Source organism: Neopsephotus bourkii, unplaced genomic scaffold (assembly GCF_033783945.1).
Source record: "Neopsephotus bourkii isolate Nb327-2 ecotype Australia unplaced genomic scaffold, CSIRO-AGI_Nbou_v1 NB_107, whole genome shotgun sequence".
Classification (NCBI taxonomy): domain Eukaryota; kingdom Metazoa; phylum Chordata; class Aves; order Psittaciformes; family Psittacidae; genus Neopsephotus; species Neopsephotus bourkii.
The window spans coordinates 1,018,713-1,034,243 of NW_026900624.1; the positions used below are offsets into that span (position 1 = coordinate 1,018,713).

General features: G+C 38.2%; 1 protein-coding gene across 5 annotated transcripts in view; it reads left to right on the forward strand.

Annotated features, from left to right (window-relative positions):
* NR1H4 (nuclear receptor subfamily 1 group H member 4) overlaps window positions 1–15,289 on the forward strand; it is a 40,309-nt gene extending 25,020 nt beyond the window's left edge. For all 5 annotated transcript variants that reach the window (XM_061357334.1, XM_061357307.1, XM_061357300.1 and 2 more), the window contains 5 exons: window positions 225–323; window positions 1,389–1,488; window positions 3,000–3,146; window positions 13,028–13,141; window positions 14,446–15,289. In XM_061357334.1, the coding sequence (XP_061213318.1) occupies window positions 225–323; window positions 1,389–1,488; window positions 3,000–3,146; window positions 13,028–13,141; window positions 14,446–14,684 (699 nt within the window). In that variant the 3' untranslated portion in view covers window positions 14,685–15,289. The remainder of the gene's footprint in view (window positions 1–224; window positions 324–1,388; window positions 1,489–2,999; window positions 3,147–13,027; window positions 13,142–14,445) is intronic.
* Window positions 15,290–15,531: the final 242 nt, after the last annotated feature.

Below are 15,531 nucleotides of genomic sequence, written 5' to 3' on the forward strand. Positions count from 1 at the left end.
CTTATTTCTAGTAATAAGCAATATAAACTCATTCAGTTTAGAAGCATTATACACCTCTCTTCTGCATACTTCTATAGAAATCTCAGCGAAAAGCAAACCTCTTGTCTGCTTGGTCTCCAAGTGTGAGAAATAGATGTATAGCTTTTCCCTAAAGCAGGAGATGCCAGATCATTTCTATGACTGCATTTCATGATGGGATTTTTTTTTTTTTTTTGCCAGTGTAGGAGAAAGTAGAATTTACCCCAGAACAGCAGAACCTTCTTGATTACATCATGGATTCATACAGTAAGCAACAAATACCACAGGAGGTGTCAAAAAAACTAGTAAGTATGTTGGTTAATTGATTTTTGAGATGTGGATAATGAAGCTGAGGATTACACAGCAGCAAATATGTGTACCTAGCATAAATAGTTGTATTAAGTAGTAGAGCAAATTATTGGTAAAAGCTTACTCTTAAGACATGCTGCAAGTGGGACAGAATCTCTCTCATTCCATCAACAGACCACATGTTTGTTTATCAAACTTAAATGCGAAGAAAAAGCTTTCAACTCTGGAAATACATTTTCATCCTCAAATCTAACTTTTGCTGATTGGAGTTTCAATTTTTACATTGTTAGTATAGGCAGCGGTTTGAGTTTGACTTGCAGCCAAACTTCCTTTCCATAAGGACACTAGCCTGGAAGATTGAAAATATACATTTTTTTAAATTATTTTTTTAACCCAAATTTGCAACACTTTTGTTTCATCCCTTCTTCTTTCATTTTCCTCTCTACCTTTTAGAAATTTCATTTTCCTTTTAAAATCTCCCAGTTTTCATGGTAGAATGGAAAAAAGGTTGGGAAGCAGGGAGGAAAGGAAAAATAGGGCTTAAAAGAGGTGGAGTTTTTTACATAACTGTCATGTTTAAACTTAAAAAACAACAAGCAAATCCACAACAAACCCCAAACAACCGTAAAAAAACTATTTGCTCAGTCATTTGCTTTGAAAACTAAAAGGAAGACACTTACAGGGGGAGGGTTGAATTACCCATAACTAAGAAACTTATCAAAAACTTATTTCCATGAGAGGTGAAGGAGGTCAAAACAAAAAATATACTAAAAATATATATATTATGGCACCCACAGAACTTCTAGCTCAGGATGTGCCTAAATCATTGACTGTTAGACATAACACTGAAAGTGAGACAAGACATTCCAGAGGAAAGGATGCTGTCTTCTTCTTTTACTTCTTATGTTGCCTTCTAAAAAATACATGGTTTTGAAAAGTACTGGAGGCAAATTACATTGTTAGGTGGACCTCTTTCCTTATCCAGTCTATAATTCTTGTATTTTATACTCTTCAATGTGAAGTGACAATGAATATTAACAGATTTTGTTTGGTTTGATCAGTTACAGGAGGAATTCAGTGCTGAAGGGAATTTTCTGATTTTAACAGAAATGGCTACCAGTCATGTGCAGGTTCTTGTGGAATTCACTAAAAAACTACCAGGTATATCCAGTGTGTTGGGGCAAATTTTGTTGTTGCAAAGTTGACATTGGTGCCATTTGGTGCTTGTTGTGTATATTTTGAAGACTATATAAAAATTCCTCCTCCTCTAACATATGAATTCTTCAGACATTGTCTAAAGAAAAAGAACCTTGTGATCAGAGGAATGATATGTTGAATAAGACTCTGCCACCCTGAGATGTAGCACTCTTTACCTATTGACAAACAAAATTCTTAGAGAAAAGGTTGTGTCTCTAGAGAGACTTTATTTTTATATATCACTGCAATGCCGAATGTTCTGCCTCTAAATTGCCACTAACGCTTGCCAGACTGCTTCACTCCCTTTGCTGCCTTTCTAGCAAAGTCTCTAGGTCATGATATCCACTGAATTGTGAGGCCTAGACAAGACCTTTCCCTGGTTGGTGGCACCAGTGTTTATGGTCCTTGCCTGGTATGTTATGGACAAGCACTCAGGAACACCTGAGTTTATCATTAGTATTTTTTTTAACTCCCAAGTTCATGTTACCCCAAGAAGTAATGCTGGGCATGGTACAGGTTTCTTTTTATTAAGGAAGGTGCATTGCAATGCTTGGCTGTGTGAAAACATTATTTTCCTTGCACTCCCATAATATGGACCATTCCTCTGTGTGTTACAGACTTGCTTCAAAGCCTAGCACTGAAGTTGTAACTATATTTTTTATACTAACTGGGATACTCACTTGCGGGAAATGAAGAAAGGAGGAGCTTTGTAATTTAATAATCTATTATTTTCAGTGTTGACTTAGGATATATCTTGCAAGATTTATCACTTTATTTGTTTCATTATCAACATTATCTTCTGTGCTTCCTCATAGAATCAAGGGGTGGGTATAAAAGTGGGCACCTGCACTGGCAAGTATGAAGAAAGTTTCTGATGATTTTTAGTTTGCCATTCTTCTGAGGAGCAGCTGTGTATTCACACAAGTCGCCAAATTTGTTCTGATTTCTTCAGTGGGTTTTAGAGTCTCTTCCCTCCAAAAAAAGGAAATACATATTGAAAACACAGCAGGAAGCCTCTATGTAACACAGTATATTAGTCCAAAGGCAAGGTGAAATATTTAAAATTAGATGCTTCAAATGCTTTTGCCATTAGGGCATGGAAAGAACTGAAGCAGCACAGCAGTGTGAAGTCATATAGAAAGCTCTGGTGGAAAGATGGCAGATATTAGGGAGCAGCATCAGGCTAGACAAAATTCCCATATTGGTTATGCTGCATCACTAGATTTCACTTGTCAGGTTCCACTCAAAGTACTATGGACACTGAAACACAACTCTAATTCTCATAAACTTTGTTGACATCCAAATCCGTGTCATTTTCTGTAATCTGGGTGTCAATTTCCCAACTATTTGGCAATCCCACTGATATCAACACTGAGGTTGTACAGATGTGTAGCACCTCATGTGCAAGAACTTCAGGATAGGAAAGAAGAGGGACTTTTCTGTTGCTGCCTTTCTTATTTGCAACATCTCCCCAGGCTTCCAAACCCTTGATCATGAAGATCAGATTGCTTTGCTGAAGGGCTCAGCAGTAGAAGCTATGTTCCTCCGTTCAGCTGAGATCTTCAGCAGGAAACTTCCTACAGGACATACTGTCCTTTTAGAAGAAAGAATTCGCAACAGTGGTAAGTATCTTGTTTAACAAGGGAAAAACAAGCCACACCATTGCACTTCTGAGTCAGTATTTTGCCCTTAGAAAGCTAGTAAAATTGTTTATTAGCACTGAAACAGGTTTATCTGAATGGTGTTCTTTATATTAACTAGAACAAATCTAACTCAGCCTTGAGGCTAAAGGTCATAAAGGTTTATTTATAAATACAAGTATTACAAATAACACTGTATCAAACCTGTTGAAACTCTCCAATGATAAGCATGGAAGAACAATGAAGAAGAAATACCATAATTTTAAATTAGCCACATAAAATATCAGTATTTATGCTTTCAAAGGTAATCGTTATAAGAAGGAAAGAAAAAAAAGATTTTAGGGTGTTGCTGAAGATGATTGAAGAGAGCCACCTATTATTAGGGTCATTTTGGTAGAACTGAATCACAGCACGAAGTGCATTGAAGGATTATTAATGTGACATGTTCTCAGTATGTTTTCTACATCTTAAGGTGCATCAAAGGCTCAGTAGCTATGATAAATTCTGGTTCTGGACATAAATCTTTACAACTAAGAAAAGCCAAACAGGGCTGGATATGGTTTGCTCCTTAAAGCAAGCTAAGTGGTGTTTTGCATTGTTACGTACTCTTTGTCCTCCACTGATGCAATACTGAATGTTTTTCCTTCTTTATGTATTGACCTGAAAACTTTATCCAACCCACAGCCATCTATCATTCAAACTTCAGGTGTAGCAACAATTCTGAATCAGAGTCTGTCTATAGATTATGGCCTTCCTTCTTTAATGGTCAGAAGGAGAAGAGACACAAGAACATTAAACCTCAATACTAGTCATAGAAATGGGCTTAAACTCATTTCTGAAACTCTTAAAATCAGTAATATGAAGATATTATTGATATATGCAAAATTAGGCCAATACTTTTATATTTGAAACCTGAAAAGAAATCTTGAAAATAATGCTCTTCCTGAAGGTATGCATTTGGTTTGGCTTAACACACTAATTTCTAAGTTTATCTTTTTCTTTTAATATTTATTTCATTTTTATTTATTATAAGAGGCTATTGCTTGATGTATTGGAAATGGTGACTTCCAGAGTGATATGAACGGCTTCTGGTCCAGATTTTGCAGGCAGAGAAGAATGCTAGGAAGGCCATAAGTATTTCCTGAAAACTGTAATGGGTTGGCATGGATCCAAATGTCTTCATTAAGAGATTTTCTTTTGGATTATAAGCTAAATTTTTGATAAAAATAGGTCTTAGAGAAATTAATCCATATGAATACATAATTACTGAAAGCTTCTCTAATCTATAGAGTGAGTATCACTCTTCTTGTTCAAGGTTTCAACTGTTCATAAAAAATAGAAGCAGGAACTACTTTGATCCAGAACATTACAAAATCCACTATGTCATACCAATAATTTTCTTCTTAGTCAGAATTTTAAAATAGCCTGTTAATTCTCTGTAACTGTTGAGTCCAGATGAGACATATTATTATTTTTTGCAAGTTTTTACTAGACTTAAATATAGCATTTCATATAATAACATGACTATCTGGAATATGACACTGTATCATACAGTAATATTATTTACCTGTCATGCAACAGATTTTGTATAGAAATTTTAAGACAAGAAACAATTTTAAATATGGTACCATTTATTCCAAAGGAAGATTTCCTGCAGTTCCTTTTTCTTTTCTTTTTTTTTTTCCTGTGGGGAAAAAAACTCTCCAAGGTAAATTAAACATGAGTTCGAGATCAGAAGAAAACCTGGGTTGAATATTGCCCAAGAAATGAAACACAGTCACTTTTTTAAGTGTGCATGTATACAAATATATGTCTTATTGCTGTTGGAAAAGGCTCTTTAAAACATCTTCCCTCAAGACAGGGTCAAGTTAGAAACATAAAAAGAAATACTGTTGCTATAATTTCTCCCACCCTGTATTACAGGAGGATAATGTATTATCCAGCTTCTTTGCTTCTGGCTGCATTCTTTCTTTTCATTAATATCCAGAAGAGAGGACAAAATATCCTTTCCCATGTATTTCATTTTTTCCACTCTGTGCAAATTCAAGCCTACTTAAAACACCCTTTCCTTGGCTTTACTTCATAGGGCTGTGACAGTAAACAACAAACGCAGTTTGTAAATCTCTGTGACAGTGTTAATTTAATTGCTGCTGATGATGCTATTTAGCTGTTAGTGCTACTGCACAGACCCAGAAGCCACTCAACATGTTCAGTCTCTCATTTTGGACTGACATTGCTGCCTGCTAGAGTGTTTCAGTCAACCTGGCAATATCCCTTGCATGAAAGGGCTAAAATGTGCTTTTTAAACACCCCTCTGCCTGTGTTTTCAGTACTGGTAACTGCCTGTTACTGGTATGACTTCTTTTGCACCAAAAATGCAAGCAGATTATTTTATAAAAGGAAGGACTTTTACTAGGTTTGACTCTCTCATGATTCCCCAGTGTATTTCTCAGTGAATTTTCATAGGAATCCTGTTCAACATTGCACAAGCTACCAGAGTTTTTTGTTTTAAGAGCCCTCATTGGTGCAATTTTTCTGTGCATTTTGTCTTAGTTCAGGGTAAATTCCAGAATTACACATTAGGGCAAATCAAATAATTTCAAATTGTTTAAAAAATACAAATACCAAACCAGATTATTTTTGTGGTTTAAGTCCTGGTCATTTTCAGGTGTCCCGAGTTTAAACAAAATGTGAGAAAGGCATCCAAATTATTCTGTTATCCTCTCTTACACATACAGCTTTCAAAAATACTGAATACACACTTCACACCTCTGCATGTCATAGGGCTCTGAGTTGAATAATCACCTGTACCAATTGTGATATTAGGTTAGAAACTTCAGCAGCCTCTTGCAGCCTTAACCAGTAAGGATAAATGCTACCAAAAGCTGCAGCTGGTCATTACCATGTTATAGATTGGTCCAAGAGCTAAGACTGGCCAAAAGAGATTAATCCCAAGTCAAAGAAGAAAACTCAAAAGAATTACACATAAATCTGGATACGTACTTTTTTTTTTAATACACTTTACTAAAAAAAAAAAAGGCTAAATGCAGCAAACTGAGACACCCTGAAAAGACAAAAGAGAGAAGCAGAGGAAATGCAGACAGTTGAGTGAGAGTTTAGAAAATATATTTATAAGTAATGTATAGCTCTTAGTGAGGTCCTAAACACTGTTGGGCCATCAGACATATATTATTGCTATTAGTCAGATCTTCTGTCCACATAATTTTAGGTGCAGACATATTTCTGAATGTCACATAAAACCTATTGTCAAGCCTTGACGTCTGTATCCATAAGATCAGAGAGGGCAGTGGAGATGACATCCTGCCTAAAAGTCACAAGCTGTCCAGCCTTCTGTCACCTGCCACCATGTCACTTTGAAGCGGCTCTTACCTATTAATATTTATGCCTTCTCCAGTCTGACTGGAATGGATTTTCTTTTTTCTTTTCTTCTCTGATAAAGAAGTCAGAGATCTGGTCATGATGACCTTTGAGCATTAGCAAAATTCATTTTAATTCTCATGCTGATGAGGTGTATTTTTATTTCTTAGCTTGCGCATACTGCTCAACTCCAGGTGCATCTCAGGGACTGCCTTTTTCTGTGCTCTGGTGGTCTTCCTTCTTAAAATGCTATGGCAATTCTTTCATTAGCTTTCATTAGCTCCTGAGACTGAGTTCCTCTTCTACTCACCCTAATATTGAGACTTCATGAGAAATACATACATGTCATATAATGTTAATGACAGCTTATGCTACTTACTCATCTTGCTTGATACTTCACTATGCATATACCATGTTGTGACTGACTCATTCCGTGAAAGGCTGACATCTTAGTAATTTAATACTTAGTTTCTTTGTGTTATTTTGGAAACAAATTATCCCCATTATCAAGCAGTACAATATTTGTAAAAGCAGTACTGAGACACTTTGATGTTTTCTCAGTGAGCATTTATAGCTTGTATTCCTACAATATAGCTTTCAGTAGTCATGAAGAGACGCAGATGTCTATTTTGTCATTTTATTCTATACAGCAGCTCTACTAATTTCAGTACTGGGGAATAAGATACTATCTGATATGAACAGAAACAGAAGAATCTGTATCCACATTTTCAGTTAGCAGCAGGACACCTGCCATTGTAAAACATACTTTTGTCTGCCTGGATGGGTTACAGGTGCTGAAGAACAGTGAGATCCAAGGAATACAAGTAATAGCCGCTATTTCAAAGCACTGGCAAGAGGCCCCCTTCTGCCCTTGAATGTGGGATACAAAGTTCACACTGATTTGGATAAGAGGCTCCTGCAAACAAAAACCAGATTTTGGAACTAGAACAGTGGATACCTAATTATTTCTGTTGCCTTTGGCTTTTATTATTTGATTATTAGTATTGAGTAACAGTAGTGCTCCAAAACCCTTTTGCTGAAGTGTGTGCAAAGAAACAAAATGAAATTATCTTCACTGCCAAGTGCAAAGTGTCCAGCACACCAAATGGTCATGTGCATCCACAAGGAAGGAGACATCATCCTATGACCTGACCCAAAATTAGCGCACTGCCCCAGGCATTTAGAAATTAGGAACATTTTAAATTGCAGAGTACAGGAGCTTTTCTGTTTGCATACAGTCTTGTACAATCTACTGCACTGAGTTAGCCAGTCCCATGTTCCTGAATTACTAATGAAGTTACTAGAAGTGTTTAAATCATATCTACAGAGTTAATTTATACCCATGAAAAAAAGAACAGATGTCAGGGTATCCAATCTGTTCCATGTAAGTGTACTGCTACAGGACAGAAACTTAGTTAGACCGGACCTATAAAGTCTAGCTCCAGGCAGTGCAGGTGCTGCTGCTGTGTGCTAGACCATACTTCACTCCTGACTGTAGCCACTCAGGCCACTGCCAAAGAGTGGTGTGTGGCAATGCCATTTGCATCCTCCTTGCAGGTCTGGTTTATTTGTTGTTTGTTCTTTTTTCAACTGAGGATTCTTTGCTTTCAATGATGGCTTCACAGTGGTCCTACTGATTGCTTTTGAGAAGGTGGGGTTTTGCTATCCTGATTGTGAGTTCTTCTCGGCACATGCTAACCTCTCCTTTAAGTTGGACATTTAATGTCTACGAGATGATGACAGAGGGGAGAGGTCAAGTGTAAATGCTCTGGTGTATCTTTTCTACTGGCTCAACTTTCCCCTTTTTGGCTCTCGGCATCAATAGGGTGAATTTGGTCAGTGTTCAAAGGGCCACTGATGCATTTGAACAGCTTAGCAGGGAGACCTCATAAGCTGGTGAGAAGACATTTCTGTTAGATGAAACACTGTGAAAGATAAGATGTAATTTTGCAAGTAATGAATATATTTTATTTTCATAAAACAACCCTTGGCTTCATATCCACTGGCACCTCCATGTTTATCAAGAAAAAAAATCTCTATATTCATATTAATCACACAGTGCTAGTTACTGTTAATTAGTAATTACTATCAAGCATTCTTCTTGCAATAGATTAATCTATTCAGTTTTACTGAACAGCTAAAATAGAAGAGAAAATGGTGTCTCCAAAAGCTGGCAATGCTGACTCAACATCACAGTAAAAACATTTATTTCAGGACTGCATTAACCAGATAATCATTTACAGCCTGCAACTCCAAACTTTATGAAAGAAACAGTCACCTTCAGTGAGAAATGCCAGGAATAAAACCCTAAAAAAGGCAAGGTCTCTTAAGCTACGGTCAGGAATGAAATTGTGCAAGAAGTGATGCTGAATGAATAATGCTCATGGGTTTAAATCTGCTCCAGTCTAATGCTGCAAGTACTCAGTAAAGCTAGTATTTCCCATTGACTATGCTGGAGTTTACAGGCAGTCATGCATTAACATAGTGAAATAAATCAAATTAATTGCTTTATCTTCTGCAGATGTTAGAGTTAGGCTGGTGGTTAGGTAGAAATCTGTGTAATTCAGAATGATGCACACTGCAATATGAAGGGAAAGCATGTTCTTATTGCTCTAATGCTGCATGAAAGAAAGTTTTGAAACCTTTTTGAAAAGAAGAAGGAAGTTAACACTGACCAGGAACCTCTGCCTAGCTGACACAGTACTCTGCAGGGCTCTTGTCTGATCTAAATAAAGAGGGTTAGACGAGGTTAACTTTCCTGTTCACAGTGAGGCCAGAAATATAACTTTATCTATTTTATTTTTTCTTTTCACTTTTGGAGTATGATTTTTAACAATGATGTTTGAAAATTCATAGAGCTCATTTCTCCTCTAGCCTTTCCACTTATAAGCACCAAATCACCTTTAATTCTTTTTCTGATAAGCTGAACTGAAGTAACAACATTTTGTATAGTAGATAAGAGGGAAAAAAAAAAAGGCAAGAACTATAAACACCTGTTTCCTGCTTTTTTCCTTTTGGGTGTCGCTCATTAAATCCAAACTGAAGCGTTTTCAATCGCGTTAGAAAACAGCCCCCTCTTGTGATGGAACAGTGGTTTGTGTAACGTGCATACGAGGTTACGAAGTAACAGAGAAAATCCACCACAGATGGGATGAGAGCAAAACCAGTAACCACGTAAAAATAAAATAAAATTTTAAAAAATCCATTATCCTAGTCTCAAATTTGCTAATTTTGCATGGTTTTATTCATAATTGTCCTGTGACATATTTCTGTTTAAAGATTTCAAAGTTCTATTCTCTTTAGTAAGAGCAGTAAATCAATTGCATCGTTGAAACATCCTTTTTCACTTACTTTCACCTCTGCTGTAATTTAATTTGCTTCCACATCTGTACTCATTTTTTTTGCTTCAGCCGTCCATGCTTTGTTTTCTTAATGTTTGATTATAAGCTTTCTGGGGGAAGGATTGTTTTACTGCATGCTTCTACAATGCCCAGACCAATGAGGACCTGAATTAGTCATTCTATGCCATGTTCACCACCATTATTTTCATCTCACATCTGCTATATTGACAGCAGGACTTGAAGAGCTTTGTAGTCAGCAAAACAATAAATTCATCCAGCTAAAAACTAATCTGCCTCCCACACACTCACCCCCACTCCCCCCCCCCAAAAAAAAAGAAAAAAGGAGAAAAAAATCAAACTATGAATATGAGAAACAAATGATGGGAGTCTTAGTCACAAACCACTTCCTTCCATTTCCTTTCTGCTGCCAAGATGATCATGCCCAGTGTCATGATACCTTGCACAGGCATCTAAAAATATCCACTTTGTCTTGGGCTTTTCTTGTGTCATTCCTGAGCTATTCACTTCCCTGAAAAAAAATAAAATAAAATCATTTTCTCTGCTTTAGGGCTCAGCTATATGGTTGTTTTTTTCCCTGTTTCTAGATTCATGTGAACTTTAAGAGTTTGGTGCATCACATGTATGTGTTCCTTATGTACGTCATATTGTAAGGAACTTGGGCATTTATGTCTGCCTGAGAGAGACAGGCGGTTCCCCTAAAGTTAGCAATAACAAGTGTTTAACATTTTAAATACTCCATGCAGATGACTAACAACATAAACCTCACAGAACATTAGATGACTATGCTATTGTTTGCTCTGTATAAAGCTCCAGCTGTGTTACTAACTTCCACACAATGAGCTGACCTGCATTACCTATGTCTGCTTAATTGACTTAGACGTTTCTCAACAGTATTGAACTTGTTATAAACCCCAGATCTGTGGCTTGTAATCTGAAGTGAACACAGGTTGCTTATGTCACATGTTAAATATATCACTGAGCCACAAAATAAACCACACCCCGCAATACCATACTTTCACTGTTGGGACACATAACTATTCCACTGAGTGAAGTAAGTTCTCACTGTCACAGCAAAATGTGACTGTTTCTTAGTTAAGTCAAGTGACTTTATGTTTCCTTACTTTGAGTTCCACCTGTTGAGTTTCATTTGAATTTCCCCTACTGGAGGCAGTCCAAACCTCACCAATCCGGGACTTCAGCTTCGTGTTCTATACAACACTCAAAACCACATTATTTCATGTGGTTTCTACACCAAGATATCACGGCTTCTCCTAGGACAGCTTAAAATTAAGAGTAAAATTACAAGAAATCCTATGGCCCTCATCTGTGTGGACAGAGGAGGTTTCGACCCTTTCAGCCAAGGAAGGCCAAAAGGCTCTTGCTGCAGAACCACTGATTTGAATGTGTACACCCCATCGGTGCCACTGCTTCTGAGTTGCAAGCACTCATCACCAACGGTCTAGTGGCTGCTCCAAGTGACTCACACAGCATTTAAAAAAAATAGTAATTGATGTCACAGGATCTACTTCTCTTTTACACCAAAAAGCAGAATGATGCACATCTGTAATTTAAGCCTAAGTAAGAACATTGTGACTAGATCACAAAGTCAGTAAGCGGAAGCCCCACTGGCATGCCCCAGTTCAGTAACCCCAGAGGGTTTCACTGATGGCAAGAGAATCACATGATCCCATCCTTGAATTGGGCTGGGTTTTATTTATGGCTCTGTACTTTATAACACACTAGTTTATGCTTTAAAGTAGTAGCAGTTGCAAGCAAGTTGATCTTGGACTACAAGTAATCCTAGACTTAGGTAAATTTTCAGGCTACATAAAAGATGCAATTAAGTCTTTTTATGGAAACAACTGAAGCAACTGCCCAAGAAAGTAGCAGTAGTTAGTAGAGTTGAGCTAGAATTAAACCATACACCCTGAGAGGTTTCCATACAACTAATGTACAGATAGAGAGCATGGGGATTGTTTCACAAATTACATCTTGGAAACAGAAGACAGCTAGAATATCAGCAGACAGCAAGAAAGCCACCTATGAGGCTTGTCCTGAAGAGCTAGATGGACAAATCTGTAGAGGAAAAGGAATTGCTTGAAAGACAGGCTTTGAAATCCTGTGAAATTTCCAGTGCTTGCTGGTTTCTACTCTGAACTGGAAAACAAGGATGTGCTTGCAATTTTGTAACGAAGTGTCTTACATCAGGCCCATTTGTGCAGTAATTTTCTCCCACAAGACAGCCAAGGCTTCAAACATTAACCATGCCAAGTGCAAGGTCCTACACCTGGGTTGGGGCAATCCCAGACACAGCTACAGGCTAGGCAGAGAAGAGATTCAGAGCAGCCCTGCGGAGAAGGACTTGGGGGTGTTGGTCGATGAGAAAATGAACATGAGCCGGCTTCAGCGTGCACTTGCAGCCCAGAAAGCCAACCGTATCCTGGGCTGCATCACAAGGAGTGTGACCATCAGGTCGAAGGAGGTGATCCTGCCCCTTTATTCTGCTCTTGTGAGACCTCACTTGGAGTATTGTGCGCAGTTCCGGTGTCCTCAACATAAAAAGGACATGGATCTGTTGGAACAAGTCCAGAGGAGGGCCACTAGAATGATCAGGAGACTGGAGCACCTCCCATACGAAGATTGGCTGAGAAAGTTTGGACTGTTCAGCCTGGAGAAGGCTGCGTGGAGACCTCATAGCAGCCTTCGAGTATCTGAAGGGGGCATATGGGGATGCTGGGGAGGGACTCTTCATTAGGGACTGTAGTGGTAGGACAAGGGGCAACGGGTTAAAACTTAAACTGGGGAAGTTTAGATTGGATATAAGGAGGAAATTCTTTCCTGTTAGGGTGGTGAGGCACTGGAATAGGTTGCCCAAGGAGGTTGTGAATGCTCCATCCCTTGCAGTGTTCAAGGCCAGGCTGGACGAGGCCTTGGGTAATATGGTTTAGAGCGAGGTGTCCCTGCCCATGTTAGGGGGGTTGGAACTTGATGATCTTAAGGTCCTTTCCAACCCTAACTATTCTATGATTCTATGATTCTATGATTAAATAATTACTCTGTGGCAATAAACCAGATTATTTGAGTAATTTCAAAATTGTATAACTTTTTTTTTCCCTCTCACAGGTATCTCAGCTGAATTCATAACTCCCATGTTTAACTTTTATAAAAGCATTGGAGAGCTGAAGATGACACAGGAAGAATATGCACTGCTTACAGCCATAGTTATCCTGTCTCCAGGTAACTTCTCATCCAGAATTAAATATTAGTGGTTTGGGAAAGAAAGCATGAGGAGTATGACCTGGGACTTGTAAAAACTTACATTCTACATAGAGTAAGTGACCATACATGCTTATTCAGTATATTCAGTTGTTAAACCAGAAAACAAACATACAAATCCAGGCTCCAGATGTCCTCCTACACCATCTGGTTTTGCATAGAAGGGAAAAAGGTGCCTAAATGCTGTGCTTAAAAAAAGTACTGGTATGTCTTCACTGCTTAACATGACAGGCTTTTTACTTCAGAAAATCCCAGTTGATTACACACACAACACTACAGACCACCGTGGAATGTTACCATTTTTAGAGGGAAATCGGGAAACTCTGTAACTTAGATAGAGAATAGCAGTAAAGATCTTCAGCCTTTATCGAACAAACAGTGGAGTGTCAAGAGCAGAAGAGTAGCAAGTTGGCCTCTCGGCTATAAAGTGATGGAACCTGCCCTTTCAGAAGCATCAGCACAATTGTGTCTCAGCCCTGATTAGAGGCTTTGCTGTAAGAACTAATTCTTTGACAACACAAAACTAGCTCTGCCTATGAAACATGGAGTAATTGTATAATGACTCAAATTGACTGTCATAGAAATGGGAGAAGCTGATGCTTCAGGACAAAAGACAGACACTGAGGTTTCATGGAAGACAGGAAGGTGAAGCAATTGCATTGCTCTTTCAGTCAGTGTGGCTCAAGAAATTTCTTTTCATCAAAAATTTCAGTGGCAAAAAAAAAAAAAATTCTCTTTTCCTCCCTTTCCAAATACCCGAACACACACAAATCAGCAAATTAAAAGAACAATTTCTAAAAAAAATTCACTAGAGGATGAAGATGTTTGATTCTCCCTGATGACCAGTATGGACACTCTTCTCTACTGGCAAATTCCCCAGCTGTACACCTCCAAGAACTTATGCTGTGCTGTTCAGCTGCTGCAGTGCAACACAGGCTGTACGCAGGTGCAGAACTGCACTGAGAAATGACAATTCAATCCCAAAGAAATATTTCCGAGTTAAAAAGCTGTTCAGTTTTCAACAAAGTCAAAAGTGTTCCCTAGATAGAAGTAAGAAGCTTACATGAAAACCCCAAACAAAAACAAACAAACAAACAAAGATCTTAACTATTTTTATCCCCCCTTAATATGAATGCAAATATTCTGTGTGAACACCAGTACCCAGTGTAAATACTAGGATATTTTTATATTCATTACCAGTGAAAATATTTACATTGTATCAGAGCCGATATTTGCTAATTACTTCTTTTTAAAACCATAACCAGATCGACAATACATAAGGGACAGGGAGTCCGTGGAAAGGCTTCAAGAACCATTGCTGGATATACTACAGAAATTCTGCAAACTTCACCACCCAGATAACCCTCAACACTTCGCATGCCTCCTGGGCCGTCTGACGGAATTACGGACATTTAACCATCATCACGCAGAGATGCTGATGTCGTGGAGAGTGAATGATCACAAATTCACACCTCTGCTCTGTGAGATCTGGGATGTGCAGTGACGCATACTTTTATTTTAGAAGTATCTTTTTAAAGGACCACATAGCATTTATTTTCATAGGACGATATCCCACAGTACATTAAATTTTCTTTACTGCATTTTTACAGAAACATGCCATGGATTCATGAAAGTAATTTTGTTCACTGTACACAGAATATTGCATAGCTTTCAGATCTTCACATGTAAGTACAACTTTCTCTGTATTTATATTCGCTGATCAGAAACAGTCCACCAGCTCTTCAGAGGAACCCTGGTAATTCTGCTGCAATTAAGCTGATTGCAGTTATAGTTCCTTTTGATGAATGGGGATAGCAGGTTTCCATTCATATGTTTTCATTGCAGTGTTTTTGTGCTTGGTCTCCATTATATTCCAGATACATACCTAATAAACCAGCTGAAATGGTTAATGCCAGTCATTTGCTGTTCAACTGTGAAACTGTGTTCATGTAAGATGTGCAAGATGTTATTTCTTCGTAAGATGAAAAATGATGTAATGGAGAAAAGCCTCATACACACACAAAGAAACCCCAAACAACCTTTTCATGATATAAACGTGTAACTTCTTTTGAATTATTATTTCTAAGTAAAAATTATACAGTATCTAAACTTTGTTAAAATGCATCACGGGTTATTTTGCTTTAAGACTTTGATTGTTGGTGTTCAGCAGCTCTGAACGATACCATCACCAACATCCCCGAAACAGGTAAGCGGTCCGAGTGCTCTGTGGGGCTGCAGTCAGAGTGAGTGCCCCCCGAGTGCCCGGGTCAGCTCCCAGAAACCCAGAATGCCGGGGTACTGATACGACCGTGTTCTCCTCTAAACGCTGTCCCTGCGCTGCCGGCAGTGCG